Source organism: Diadema antillarum, unplaced genomic scaffold (assembly GCF_040938485.1).
Source record: "Diadema antillarum isolate AM-2024a unplaced genomic scaffold, OU_Dant_1.0 seq00000541_RagTag, whole genome shotgun sequence".
Lineage (NCBI taxonomy): Eukaryota > Metazoa > Echinodermata > Echinoidea > Diadematoida > Diadematidae > Diadema > Diadema antillarum.
In genome coordinates, this window is record NW_027271488.1 from 768,549 (window position 1) to 783,577 (window position 15,029).

General features: G+C 40.3%; 1 protein-coding gene across 1 annotated transcript in view; it reads left to right on the forward strand.

Annotated features, from left to right (window-relative positions):
- The first annotated feature begins 5,955 nt into the window (after positions 1-5,955).
- LOC139734699 (intermembrane lipid transfer protein VPS13A-like) overlaps positions 5,956-15,029 on the forward strand; it is a 115,663-nt gene continuing 106,589 nt past the window's right edge. Inside the window, exons 1-2 of the mRNA XM_071645492.1 lie at positions 5,956-6,089; positions 12,106-12,149. Of these exons, the coding sequence (XP_071501593.1) occupies positions 5,990-6,089; positions 12,106-12,149 (144 nt within the window). The 5' untranslated portion in view covers positions 5,956-5,989. The remainder of the gene's footprint in view (positions 6,090-12,105; positions 12,150-15,029) is intronic.

A 15,029-nucleotide genomic window follows, 5' to 3' on the forward strand; every position in this document is an offset into this window, starting at 1 on the left:
AGCTTTTGCTAGAGTTGTATTGGTGGCAGAGGGCAGGCAGGAGCAGGTGGCACAGGGCATTGATGCCACCAGCCAGGACAATGCCATCCCATTGTCTGGACCCCGCTAAGCTGGCGGCAGATACCAGAGGTGCTATGTATATAGGCCTCCGACTAAGTGGAAGTCGGTTCCAGAGGTATCTATTTATATTGTGTTATTGTTTTTATTCCATTTCTTATGGGAGACAATTTTGCACATGCTTAATTGCATTTGTGGCAAAAATAATCAGGTAATCCCCGTTTTATTTTGGATAATACGGTGTATTTTTAGAGCAAATTTGGTTTTTGTAATGTAGGGAAAACCTCTGGATGCCGAGGGGACCTTGGTCTCCAATTATTGTTAGAGTTTGCAAGTAAAGCAAAGAAAAAAACAGGGGACTAAATCATAGTCCGGGATGACAATTATAAATCAACAGGTGTGATTAAAATGTTTCATTATTGTTGAGCATTTGGGTCATTGTCGTTGCCCAAGCCAGTGTTCTTTTAATGTTGAATAGGGACATTTTGTTCCCAGTGTTTATAAATTGTTAAGTGTTTTTATAGTTGTCCACGGTTGGACGTGAGTTCCCCCTGTTTGTGGGATGTTTTAAGTAGACATAGTTAACGGCAATTTTTATGGGGTTTAATTTGGGTTTGTTAATCACAGTACGGGGGCTCCTCCTATTTAATAAAACGGGGGAGACTGTAGTGGGATTTGGTTTGGGGGGATGGTTGGTTTTAACTTCCCCTCTTATCTACTGTACCTCACGACCTTAACCAGACCCGGACTGTGACTTTAACCTGACTAGGGGGTCACCTGACTGACATATCCAACTCTGTATCAGGTGACAATTGACCCCCATGACCTTGACTTGATGCTGAATGGACTCACGGATTAGGAAGGAAACAACTACAAGGCATACACCTGTATAAATCTACCTGAATCCAGTCCATCGTCAGCCTGGCGTAGTCAGGAAGTATTTTACGCTGTGAAGTGGACACTACTCCCACTTTACTAGTAACATTTCAATACTGGCACTACCACTGGCACTGCATCTGCATCTGCATCCAGTATCCGCGAACAGAACCCATTCTTCACACAATAATTTGAGTTAGTGGGACTACGCTACGTTAGCGCGATGCGATGCAGAGTTTGATGTGATATGGGGTTTTAAAGAGGGCTTCATATGCCCCTCTCACACTCTTGCTCTTCATGTCAAATACAATGTTAACAAAGGCAGTATTAATATTAAATTCAATTCGATTAATTACTCACACTGCACCACCAATCAATGTCAAGTCAATAATCGATCAAATTTTACATGACTTCTTCGCATGGCTGGCCGGATACTGGGATCGCAGTTATGACCAGCGAGGGGTACGACAGCCAGTCAATCAAATCGAGTCGGCGGCGACGACGTGATAATCTAACTAGAGTCTATGTTTATTAGCACTTCTACTACTAGTATCCTTTAACTAGACTGAACATATACCTAGCACACATTTAATGAGATGAGTATAGTATTCTCGAGTTTGTCTCTAATTACAGTTTATTGGACTGTACTTACGAAATACGGATGTCAACTGCACAAACGCCAGTGCCTTCTTCTACCGCGATCTGACCACACTGTACGGGCTACTACAGTTACAGGGGATCCACACACTCTTTTCTTGAATGTACACTGTAGTGTAGCGTAGGCGCTTAGTAGGCATCGACATGCCACAGAAAGAAGCTGGGTCCACAAAAACTGCTCTAGTATCTACACACGCACCCGCAAAGAGCCTTTTCCTTTGTTTCGGTGAGATGACGTTGAGATACACACAGAGTTTACGGGGACGAGGTTGTCTCGCTCGATGTACTGACTGCAGATCCAAAAATCACACCCCCCCCCCCCAAAAAAAAGAAGAAAGAAAAAGAAAATAAAAAAGAAATAAAAACAATACAACCATATCTAACGTTTTCTTTGATTGGCGCTTTGTGTGTGTGTGTGTGTGTGTGTGCGTGTGTGTGTGTGTGTGTGCATAAAACACCCAACGGAACAATCCTTATTATTTTCAATTGATAAATTCAGTTTTCTTTAAAAAAAATGATAATAATAACAAATTATGTTTGGAAAAAAGTAAGAAAATGAGTAATCACAGAAAATGTGAATAGGCCCCATCTAAATCGTTGTACTGTATCTGTCACCTCTTGCTCCACATCTGCGTCTTGTCTACGCCTGATACTTCTTGTCCACTATTGACAAAATAAACGGTAGAGGATGGAGCGGTCATCACGATAATAATGTAATTAGTTGTATATTCTACAATTCAAGCACTGCATTTTAGGATACAAACTGCCAACCTGCACAAACATACAAAAGGAAATGCTTCTATTCCAACTATTCTCTGTCACATATTCGCAGGTACCTAAACATATCATATTGGACATATTGATTATCAAAGTCATCATTGAGTATATAGACAATTAAAAAGTGCCCAAGTAATGAGGACATTAATGAGAAATTTAAAAACAGGACAAATGGAGAAATTCATTCAAAATAACTTAAATTACTGTGCTCATGTGACGATCAAATTGTATTTCAATTTTTACAGATAATGCATAAATTACGCAAGTGGATGGTACTGCCACGAAAGAGTGCAAATCTCTTTAAATTGTTTTTAATTCGTGTCATCCATATCAGAATTAGTGATGGCTTAGTTGCATGATTAATATTCCTTTCGTAAGACACTGATTTGCATTAATTTTAGCTATATGCAAAGAAATTATGAAAACCGTGATATTATTTGATTATGTGGGGGCGCTGCGGCATAGTGGATAACAGAGCCTTAGAAGGCTCTGGTGGATAAGCGATCTCGACTCCAACGGAGGACCCGAGTTCGATTCCCGCCCAGTGCTTATGTCCTTTGAAAAGATGTTTTTACCCACAATATCCCTCTTGACCCAGGTGTATACATGAGTATAGGCCCTACCTGGCAACGCTAGGGTAATAATAATGGAAGGGCCCTCTGCAGGTAGAACAATGGCAACGCTATAAAGGCTACCCTGGATAAAGAAGACCTTATCATTATTTCTTTCAATATCATTGCTAGGAATTCGAGAAAGGGGAAATCATAGTATTATATAGAATCTGTGCAATTTATTGCTTAGACCCCGCTGACGGGCATGCCTATATGAATACATCGAGAAAAAAATGCAGGATTGGAAACACAGCGCAAAGAAATGAATTATTGATGATAATGTTGTTATTGTTGGGGGTCGTTGATCTGGATGCACGTTTAAACGAGCCCGACATCCACGAGTCATGCAGCCCGCGAGTCGGATACAGCCCGAGCTCGATGAACATCATAAGAGCAATGTATAATCGCAATTTCCCATCGTGTTTTATTTACAAAACGTAGAGTGTCTAATTAATGTCAATACTATGGAATCCATGATTCTATAAGCATGCAACTTTAAGATTCTGGGGGTTGCTGGAAATAAATCTTATAACCATTACATTCGCTTCTTCACTCACGTATAAGTTCGAAGCAATTAAGACACTTATTTTTGTTGTGTTCCTCATTATATCTATATGCAAAAGTTATTATATCTTTTTTGCATGATAAGAGCAGCAGCTTGTCTCTTTAGTATAGAATCGTCTTTTTTAACCTATAAGGAACGTAGGGACCTACATTTCAGATATGAACTTCGTACGTATACTCTAGGACTTTGTATACTATACCTATAATGTGAATGCAGTGCTTAAAGGGACTGTATACAGTACTGATTGAGTGATGGGGATTCATGTTTTGAACATTCCTTAGTGAGATAATGACAAGCCCTAACCTCTTATGAAATATGAAAGAGCATGTAATTTTAAGAAGGATTCAACGTTTATTTTATGAAAACTGGTTTTCAAATGGCTGAGATATCAAAAAGTGATAATAATAAAAGGCGACAGGCCGAGCCTTTTTATTATAGGATCATTTTGTTTCACCTTAAGTTTCAGCGTGGATATCTCAGCCATTTCAAAACCGATTTTCATCAATCTAACCTTTTGATACCCCTTAGAATTGCATGCTCTTTGACATCTCATAGAGTGGTTTCTGAATATCTCGCAAAACGTTAATAGCTCATTGAAATCCTCACCTCAACCAGCCAAGACCGTGCACACCCTTCGAATGGCTGATTTCACCTAGGAGGCGAATGGTGAAAAAACAGCATTCGTATTCTTTAGTCTGCAAAAGATTGCCAAACGAACGCGGGGGTTCGGAAGCGTCGTCAATTGTTCCCGGATGTCGGTTTTTTATACTTCGTTGAGAATTAAAACCAAAACAAAAACAAAAACAAAAACGAATTTTTGGCGAACCTTTTCAGCACACAATGTTGGTCGTGATTTGCTCGTGATTTGTTTGCGTAAGACCCTCGCAAGACGGCTGTTCGCAAATCTTCGTGAAACCCCAAGCAGACCCCGAAACTTTGGAAAATGTCTCTCAGATTATGTTTCGCGAAATCTGCGAGGCTTTTCTGATCATTAATTTTTTTACGACGTAACCGCAAACTGTTCGCGTACCTTTTGACGCAAAAGGTGGGCAAACAGTTTGCAGTTACGTCGTAAAATGATCGGAAAAACTTCGCAGATTTTGAGACATTCTCACGAACGTTTAGCGCATTTTTGTTTTCGGGGGGGGGGATGTATGACCTCTAAGCTCTATGTTTTCTACAAATCAAAATCGTAGCATACATTCAAAAAACTATATTCATAGTAATAAAGATTAAAGACCAGCAAAGAGAATGAAATGTTTAAAATATTAAAAAAATCACAGAATACACTTGAAATGATTCTGAAGTATGCCAAAATTACATTTGAAACTTGGGAGATTATGTGTGGGAGAAACTGCGAAAAAAAAAAGTAATCAAAATGCTCTGCTAGTGGAGGTATAGGTTCTCAGAAAAAAACAACAACTGTATAGGCACACACACAACAGAGCAATGAAAGGGAAAGAAATAGGAGAAATACAGGAAAGAGAAAAACTCAACTCAAGACAGCTATCATCTCTCTTTGAAAACATTTCTCTCTGAAAATTATGCGTGTCCTTCGTGTACGTATCGGAAACATGCTGTACTTTTTAATAGCAATGGACATTCGCACATTGTCGTGAGAACTTCGCACAAACTGCGCAAGAATGGTTTACGGCTTCATTGTCGGAACACATACATTCGGAAAAAAACTTTTCCGAATGTTGGATTTTGCCATCGCGTCCTTCGGAAATCGTTCGCGTGCTCCATGAAATCAGGCCTTAAAAAATAAGAAATTCTTACAAAAATACAAATTTTTATCAACTCCCTCGCATAATTATGCAAGTTTCATATTCATTTGGTTGGACATAAAATACTTTTTTGCATAATTTTTTCCATTATGTTCTACAACATTATACAATAAAAATATATGCCAAATTAGATATACATGTAATATGTACACTGATACGTATAAAATCATGCAAATCATTATTATGTGAAGTAAACTAGATCCCCTAGAGCTTATTTGCATAGACACAGGTTGTCTCTTCGGCCGGATGAATAATACCATTGCTTTTAAAATAATAATAATAATAATAATAAGTAGATAATTAAAAAAAAAAAATGTGCAGCGTTTCTACCTGCTGCGTCTCATTTCTATAGCTGGCGCTCGCCGGATCGTGAATGTCTAAAACTTTTATCGTGTGCGCTATCCCTCCCTAGCCCTCCTCTTCGTTGCAAGCGATCGATCAGCCGCTTGCGCTCCTGTTCCTGTAGGTCCTCTGCAGCTCTGACGCGACGTACACTACGTGCATCCGTGGTACGGTACGGTAGTGGTGGTGGCGGCGGCGGCGCGGGCGATCGAAAATACACGGCCAACAGCGTATCCGTCATCTCCGTCTGTCAAGTGGCAGCGAATCTAAACGGAAATTTGGTGTTTATGCCGTGAAAACGGTATCCTCACACCACCATGGTGTTCGAATCCCTCGTGGCGGACCTCCTTAACTGGTTCCTTGGTCCGTATATGGAGAATCTTGATAGCTCGCAGCTCAAACTCGGCATTTGGTCAGGTATGTTTTTGTGGTAATTCTGTAGTGTTCCGCTCTGTGATTCAATTGTTATATTGTGGTGGGTGAGGACTGTAGGATACAGTAACTACCCCGTAATAGCATTTTTACCAGGCACCTCAGCCTCACTCAGCTGGGTTGGGCCTGGGCTGGCTTGGAACAGCGTGTAAATAAATGGTCACCTGGCCTGTTCAAGCCTACCGCATTAAAGTGATGATCATTTTTAGAGTGGAAAGTGATTGATTGTGACCAAAACCTACAGTATACAAACACATTAACAAGGTGACAATGGTAGGCAGGGCTGCCAACTCTCACGCAATCAGCGTGAGACTCACGCAATTCAACCAATTTTGACTGTCTCACTCTGATAAACGAAATCTCACGCTAAACCCCCAAAATGGAATGTAAAAAAAAATAAATATATCTCTAAATTCTCTGATATTCCGAATATCGATATGCCCAAGCCCAAAGTTTCGAGATTTTCCCGCGCGGGTGTAAAGCTTAACCAATAATAATCGTTTTCGGTTCGCGCGCAAAGACGAGCTATTGGATTACGATTGGTTTCTACCATACCGCGTGAGCGTAGCTTGTACTTATGGCAAATTACAGTATGTATAGCAATGACGTGTGCTTTACATCGCTTGACGTACTGTGTACATACTAGATCTAGTAGTACGTACGTTCGTACGGCCGCACAGCAGGCAGCCATGCGCTAGCCAGGAGGTCGCTCCGCTCCCACTGGCGTAGCCAGGGGGGGGGGGGGGGGCGACGGGGGCGGTCGCCCCCCCCCCCCCCCTAAGATTTGGACCGGGGATTTGGGAGGCGGAAAAAAAATGCGTGTATACTGTATGCATGCACATGAAGCGGGTCTCCTTTGCAACCTTTCATCAAATAAGATATTTTTTTTTAATATTTCACTCAAAGTGTGCACCAGATCGTTGAATTTCAATTCAAAATATGCAAAATCTCTCGTGCTTGGGAGGGGGTATCCCCCTCCCAAACCCTCCCCCTCTGTGCCTCTTTCCCTAGCCAAGTACACTTTTTGGATTCACAAAAAATTCTGAATAATTCTGAGTGCACAAGACTTATCACTAAATTCCGAAAACTGAAGGTTCCCTCATGTATCTTCAGGGGAATTTCCCCTTTTAATCGACCCTTTCCTCCCTCAGCCCCCCCCCCCCCCCCCCCAAAAAAAAAAAATCAGGTTTTTTTTTTTTTTTTTGGTGATTTCTCAAATGTTGATTCCATCAAATATGCGTATACGAGATATCTCAATTTCAACCTTAAAAAGATAAAAGCTCCATCGGAAGGGAAGGGTGGAGATAACACTCGCCCCCCCCCCCCCCCCCCCCCCCCCCCCCGGCCATGCAAAGAAGTAGACTGTGGCTATACCCAGATCGCTTTATTTCAATTCTAAAAACGCAAAAGCAAAAGCAAAACACCCCCTCCCACACCCTACCCTCCCCCTCGCTCGCTCCGCTCGCTCGGGTTCAGTCGCGTTCATAATATTCAGTGAAAAGAATTAATACAAGAAGTGTATTTGAATAATACCATTTTATAGGCAAATTGTTCAATAATAATCTACACTAAAATATACTGCTACCTTAAACAAGTGGGACTGTTTCACGTCGATAAAACGCGCAAAAACATGCATCAAATTGCACCATTTGCAACATCAAAATGCAAAAAGTTCTTACTGTGGGAGGGGGACACCCCCCTCCCACACCCTCCCCTACCCCCTCGCTCGCTCCGCTCGCTCGGGTTCAGTCGCGTTCATTATATTCAGTGAAAAGAATTAATACAAGAAGTGTATCTAAATCATACCATTTTATAGGCAATTGTTCAATAATAATCTACATCAAAATAACTGCTACCATAAACAAGTGGGACTGTTTCACGTCGATAAAACGCGCAAAAACATGCATCAAATTGCACCATTTACAACATCAAAATGCAAAAAGTTCTTACCGTGGGAGGGGGGACACCCCCCCCCCACACCCTCCCCTACCTCCTCGCTCGCTCCGCTCGCTCGGGTTCAGTCGCGTTCATGATATTCAGTGAAAAGAATCAATACAAGAAGTGTATCTAAATTATGCCATTTTATAGGCAAATTGTTCAATAATAATCTACATCAAAATAAACTGCTACCATAAACAAGTGGGACTGTTTCACGTCGATAAAACGCGCAAAAACATGCATCAAATTGCACCATTTACAACATCCAAATGCAAAAAGTTCTTACCGTGGGAGGGGCGACACCCCCCTCCCATACCCTCCCCCCCCCCCCCCCCTCGCTCGCTCCGCTCGCTCGGGCTCGGTCGCTTCGCTCCCTCGCAGACTAACCGCCCCCCCCTAACATGAAATCCTGGCTACGCTGTTGTCCGCTCCCTCGCTCGTGCAGTGTCTCACGCCAAACTCTCACTCAAGGTTGGCAGCCCTGGGTAGGCAACTGACAGCTAACAATACATGTTTAGCATATTGTTACAGTGCAGTGTGGACAGAAAAATCCATCTGTCCTCAGGAGTTTTTTATAGTTTTGTTAAAACATTTTATTCACAGCTCCTTAAGTTAAACTCAAGCCAGATGCAGTATGCATGTAGATGTCTACGCGGAACATATCCCCCACTCAAGATACTGACTGATCTTTCGGAACTTTTTGTCACCATACATACTCCATAGAATTATCATACACTCTAAACACTATTTATTGTGTTAACACAGTTAGCTGAAGTTTGCAGAACTGCATGTGTTACTAATTTGAACATAACCCTGGAATATGGAATTCATGTTGAGAAAGATGACAGTCTGCAGCATAAGAAAACAAAACATACACAGAATTATTAAACACACTGCGTTGTATCCGAGCTATTTCACTACTGACCACGGCGCGCGTGGGGCGCTGTAACGTGTTGGGGTCGCTGGTGTGGTTACTTCAATACCAGTAGAATAGATCCAAACAGGCAGCTTGTATTTGATATTATTCGCCAAGTTAAATCATTCTTTTTGTTTCGGTGCCTAAGCTGACTTGGGTTCGATGTCTAGTCGCAGGTAAAATCAACTTGTATCCCCCCCCCCCCCCCAAAAAAAAAAAAAATGCCTATGTAGGCCTATACAAAGGAAACAAACTTAAACAAAACAAGAATGATTTCAAAACAAATTTTAGAAAATGGCACAGTAAGAAGTTATGCACCTTTATTGATGTTTATTAGAAGTCAAGCTGAGGGCTGTGGGTGTCCCTGTGTCTTAAACGAGTACTATTGTGTCACAATAATCATATTTTTGCATCACTGCAGTAACAGTTACCAATGTCTAAGAATTTTAGGGCAGCAGTCAGTGCCAGTGGTCTGTGATGGTTACGAAAAGTAGTATGAATTCATGATGTTCTGTGTTTGACAAAAGTGGTGATTGACTTTAAATGTCACTCATCTACTGCTGATGGCGATATAGTAGAAACTTGAAATTGCAATAATGGTGGAGTACATGAAGGAAAAAATAGAGATTTCATAATGATGAAATTTAAGAAAAAATAGATTTGCTAATAAATACACATATTTGAATTATTTGTTGGTTCGTTTTTGTTTTGTTTGTTCATTTCCATCTGAGAAGATGGCTGGATAGCCCATATTCAGCTACATTAAGCTGGTCTTCCATGGGGTACAGATGGATGTGAGGTGGGACCACTTCAGCAGGTTAAACACCCTGCTCTTTGCGATGAATGAATGAGGCGGGATCTTTTACGTGCATGAGTTGTGACTCTCTCATACACAGGACCTCCATTTTATGTCCTATCCAAGGGACAGAGTGTTTTGCCTCTTGCTAGAGGGGACGGTATGTTTACACACAACATTGCTCAGTACAGACTTGGGTTCGAACCCGGGTCCTTAGGATCGTGAGGCAGGCGCGCTACCGACTGAGCCAACTCATTATTGAATCAATATTATTTTTGTTAATACATGGTGTAAACATGTAATTAAAGTAAGCATGATCCCATTTATATGCACTTTGTGTAGGAGCCAACTTACATATGCCATGCCAATGTAATGCTTTGTAAAAGACCCAACTTCTCTTTGAATCGTATGACTGTTACGTAGTCAGAGCACTGTACTGTAGGTGGACTCTTTCAGCCCTCCCCCCTGCCAAAAAAAAAAAAGGGTCTGCTTCTGGACAGATAAGGAAGATCCAACGGTAATGATGATTATCATTTATGATGTCTTGGTGGCACATTATGAACACTTTTTCTCATCTGCTCAATTTTCTCTGTGCATTACAAGAGCGTATTGAACGAAAAACGTTAGCTGACATATTAATTCCCCATAGGCTATCGTTGTTAGTGGCCGTGCAATAAAATACGCTGTTCTTTCTTGTCTGTTGCAAAAACAATTGCTACTGTACTACACACTAAGTGTGTGAACTCTTCTTACAATTCACAAATGTGCAAACATCATGCTAGTTGCTACGTACGCAGATGTAGTAACTATCAAATAAGAGGCGCTCCTTTTTCAGTGCAGAGTTGACTTCAAAGACTAGTAGAAGCACAATACTCTTGTACAATTTATTTCTATTTGAGGCATGCCGCGCATATTTTTTGTGCCTGTTTACCAAAATACCAGACCAACAGGTCTTGTTTACCGGCACAGAAAAGTGTTTTTATCGCGATAGTACTCACTCGTCACTGCCATGATTGTAGATAATGATTTGTTTTGTTGGTTTTTGTTTTGTTTTGCAAAGCAGATGCTAATACTTCAATCCCAAAAGAGAAAATAGAGTTTTAAAGGCCTAGCCCACTGATATTCTGTTGACATTTTTTCGTTAGATAGAAAAGTAATAAAAAGATGAAAAGACACACAATCATGAACATCAAAGCCATGCATGATTGAAGCAGTCACCATCACTCTGTTCAATCTACAAAACGCAGCATGTCTTTTCTGTGATCATCAGTGTAGGCGTAGTGGGTGTGTGGGTTGGCCATTCAAACATATTGTTTGCTTAGTCTGTGCAAGATTGATCACAAACCAGCCATGGCTCACTATGGGATTCAAAAGTACATTTGTCTGATATGGGACAGGCAGAGTAAAAGTAAAAAAGTAGTGAACGATTTTGATATCACTGTAAGATTTTTATGTTGAACCAGAGGTATTTTTGAAAACATTTCTGTTTCTGTTGTTCCTTTTGCTGTTGTTCTTGTTTTGTGTGTGTAGACATAACTGCTGCTCCATATTTTACAAACATGTCATTTTTGTCCAAGCTTTTTCAGTTGCCTTCATGAGTATGTAATGGCCCATATTTATAAGACAGGTCTTGCAGATGTATCTGTAAGGAATCTGCAGAGGAATCTGTAATAGTATGCACACACTTCATTGCTGATTAATGGCACTCATTTACTTGTATTTGGTTTATAATCCCCCCCCAAAAAAAAAAAAAAAAAACCTCCCCCCCCCCTCCCATGGACAATGAAGTTTATTCCATTACAAAGACTTACCTGGTACATGTCAATTGGCATGTGATATTACAGTGATGGTAGTGATGAGGATGGCCTTGTTATTTGGAGATTACACTGCATATTGCACAGCTAGCAATTCATTTGTAAGCTTTTATACAATGTAAGCACGGTTTCTTATTACTGTTAATTGCTATCCAACTTCTGTTGTCATTAGTACACTACATTGTGACATGCCTGTTTATGTGGCAATGAATAAAAGTTGAATGAAATAAAACAAGCTCATTAGTTGTGGCTGTTTGTGTATATCTTACATGTAACATTATTGCTTGCAAATATGTGATTTGCTATTTATATATTGTGGTATAGATTCACAAAATAAAGTGAAAAGTGATTATGTGTGAACTTCCTTTTTTTCCATTCATGTTTGCAGATTTTCTCTCGGGTTCCTTTTTTCTTGCATCATACATACGTAGAAAATTCCATCTATAGATCTTTCCATATTGAAGGAAAAAAGCTTGTCTAATCACATAGCTTTGTATATAATGTTGAAATTCAACATTTCTCTTCTTTCCCTTTCAGGTGATGTTGTTTTGCAGAATCTCTTTATCAAGGAAGGAGCTTTGGTAAGAATTTCAAATTTCGTGTTCATGAAACATCTCGGTAGTTGTTTAGTATCGCAAAACAGGTGCATGTACACATTGTAAACAGAAAATGGCTACTACATACAGTGTAGGCAAAGAACATCTTTATGTCATTTGATGGAAGTTGAAATATCTTAGATATTGAATTAGCTATTGTAAACTTGAACATTTGATCATGAAATGAGTGATTCAGGGGTTCCAAGCCCATGAAACATCTTTTTGTTTGTTATTGTTCAAAGCAAAAGACCCTCACAAGCAACTTGCACAGGCTATTTGAAGAAAGCTAAAACACATGGGAAAATCAACACACTTTGACAATAACTTAATGAAAGTGTAATCATCTTTTAAGAGATGTCTTTAAGAGATGCTAAAGTCTTTAAGATGGCACATGGTTCTCTACCACTTTCTCTGCAACTTTAGAAGATAAAATGGGAAATACAAAAGAGACAGAGCATACCAGTGTTATAGGTGTGAGATATCTGAGCAGGTTAGATGACAGAAAAGTGTGAACAAATAAAACATTAACACATTTTGTATTTTCCGGAACGTGTCCTAAGCTTTATACATTGATTGCACATGCCCTGGTAAAATAAAAGCTTATTTTTATGTCATCTTAGAGTCTCAGTTGTCCGAATTACATTGGTTGGTTAATAATGGCACCATATAGAAGTACATGTGCAATCTGTCAAAGTTCAAAATTAATAATCCTGAATCTGTGTGTTTACTGAAATATTCATGCCGTGCTGTTGGATTGAATATATAAAAAAACATATATCTTGTTGATTTGACTTTCTGTGTCTCCCATACAATGTATAATATGTAGAATCCAGGCCAATCTCTTAAATCGTGTACGTTGTATTTAAAACATTACCCTGAAACTGATTTTTATTTATTTATCAAGTGCTAGGCAGGAGCCATGCAAGCTTGTCACATTAACTTTTAATAATTCAATGTGTGCATTTAATTCACAATTGTGATTTAGGCAATGAGTATACCAGGGTATGTAAAAATCAAACTTAATCACGTCCTGAGTAAGTGCTAGCAGCTAATGAGCATTGATGAAATTTTGTCAGTGGACATGTTGTATCTGTGAACGACAAGCAGAAAAATGAATGTGTGGGAAACCATTGTAGGGAGGTGTGAGAAAATCTGCTGTGTGATGTGGAGAGCAGCACTGTAGCCTGTAGAGATATCCAGTGTTGCAGTGATTTGTGGAATGATGTAGGCATGGTCGCACTGATCAATAATAGATTGGTCCACAATGGCCAAAGCCCTGCTCAAGCCATCTCCCTGGGTCTGTGTCCGTAATGTTTTTTACACCTGCAACTCCAGCAGACACAACAAATTCGCAGCCCTCTTATTATGTACATGGTAAATGCTGGTACCTACATGTAATATGTTCTCCTCCAGGCCAGGGTATACAGTTATTATTAGGATTGCTTCTTATGCTCTTTAAAGGTAGGGAATCCCATTTGCATGCCTTAAATGAAGAGTTGTATAAACACTGGTATGTTGAAGAGAGTATCATTTTAGAAACTCCCATAAAGTATTGAAAGTGGAAGGTATCATTGAGTACATTTTTATTGACCGTTAGATTTTGAATTGAATTTTTTTCGGGGCTCACTGTAAATTCTAGTACCGTAAAGTTCCGTGTATAAGACGCACCCGTGTATAAGACGCACCCCTACTTTCGGACCTAAAATTTAAAAAAAAAAAAATCCACGCAAATATTGCGTGTGTCATACATATTTTTTCTGCTCAAAATTTCCCTAGAATGCAGCATGTATTTGCTCTATTTTTCGTTTCCTTTTATACTTTCTTTTAACGGTATTCATCGGACATCGGCAAAATATGGAAGACGCAAAATGCGAGACTTGTCTTGGTACTCACTTGCTATTGTTTGGCCTTTCAATCATGGTACATGTGTCATGCACATCGTACTCATGAGTGTACAATACGATCTTTGCTGTCATACATGGCAGAGGGTGTCTCGCGTATTGACGCATGTCAGACTGGAAGGTTCATTACGAAAAATAAGAATAACATCAACAAGTGTAGCAGAGGGATCATACGGCGAGACGTACGGTGCGTACGGTAATTACACTCACTGTTGTTTCGCCCGGAGGGATTACCAGTAACATGTGTGTCTCTTGTACCATGCTTGTATGCACAGTGCTAGCCTTTTGCAAAAGGCAGCTCGCTATAATTTCAGCACACGCACACAGAGAGCAATGGACTTGCACACACAGCGCGCAACGGGCAAGCGCGTTACGATCCGATCGCTGTGTGCACGCGAGTCCATTGCAAAAGCCTCTCTGCTGCAGCTGCTGCCTTTGCCAAAGGCTTGCTAGCTAGCTAGCTAGCTAGCTACAGTGTAGCTATGCTATCCTAGCTGGCCTCGTGGAATGAAGAGCAAACGAACGACACGGATACGCATGCATGCTTCACACATCGTTCATATTTACGGTGACATAGTGTCGATCCTACTCCGTATTTTACAGCTTTTGTCTATGGCCATATTGATACTAGTACATTGATAAGTTTTACGGTATTGGTAATTTAGTAATGATACCTGTACATCGCGTATTCCAGCTACTAGGTTGGCTGTTGGTAGCTTGGTAGACTGACATCGGTAGCATACAGCAGTGCTGTTACAGCTGTTGTCTATGGCCAGATTGATACATCGTTAGATGACGGATTTTTTTCCGTGATTCGACTGTACCCGTGTATACGACGCACCCCCGATTTTCAATGTTTTCTGACGAAAAAATAGTGCGTCTTATACACGGAACTTTACGGTACATTACTAGGCTACCTTTGCAGACCCATGCACTGCATGTGTGTCCATCATGTATATTTTGT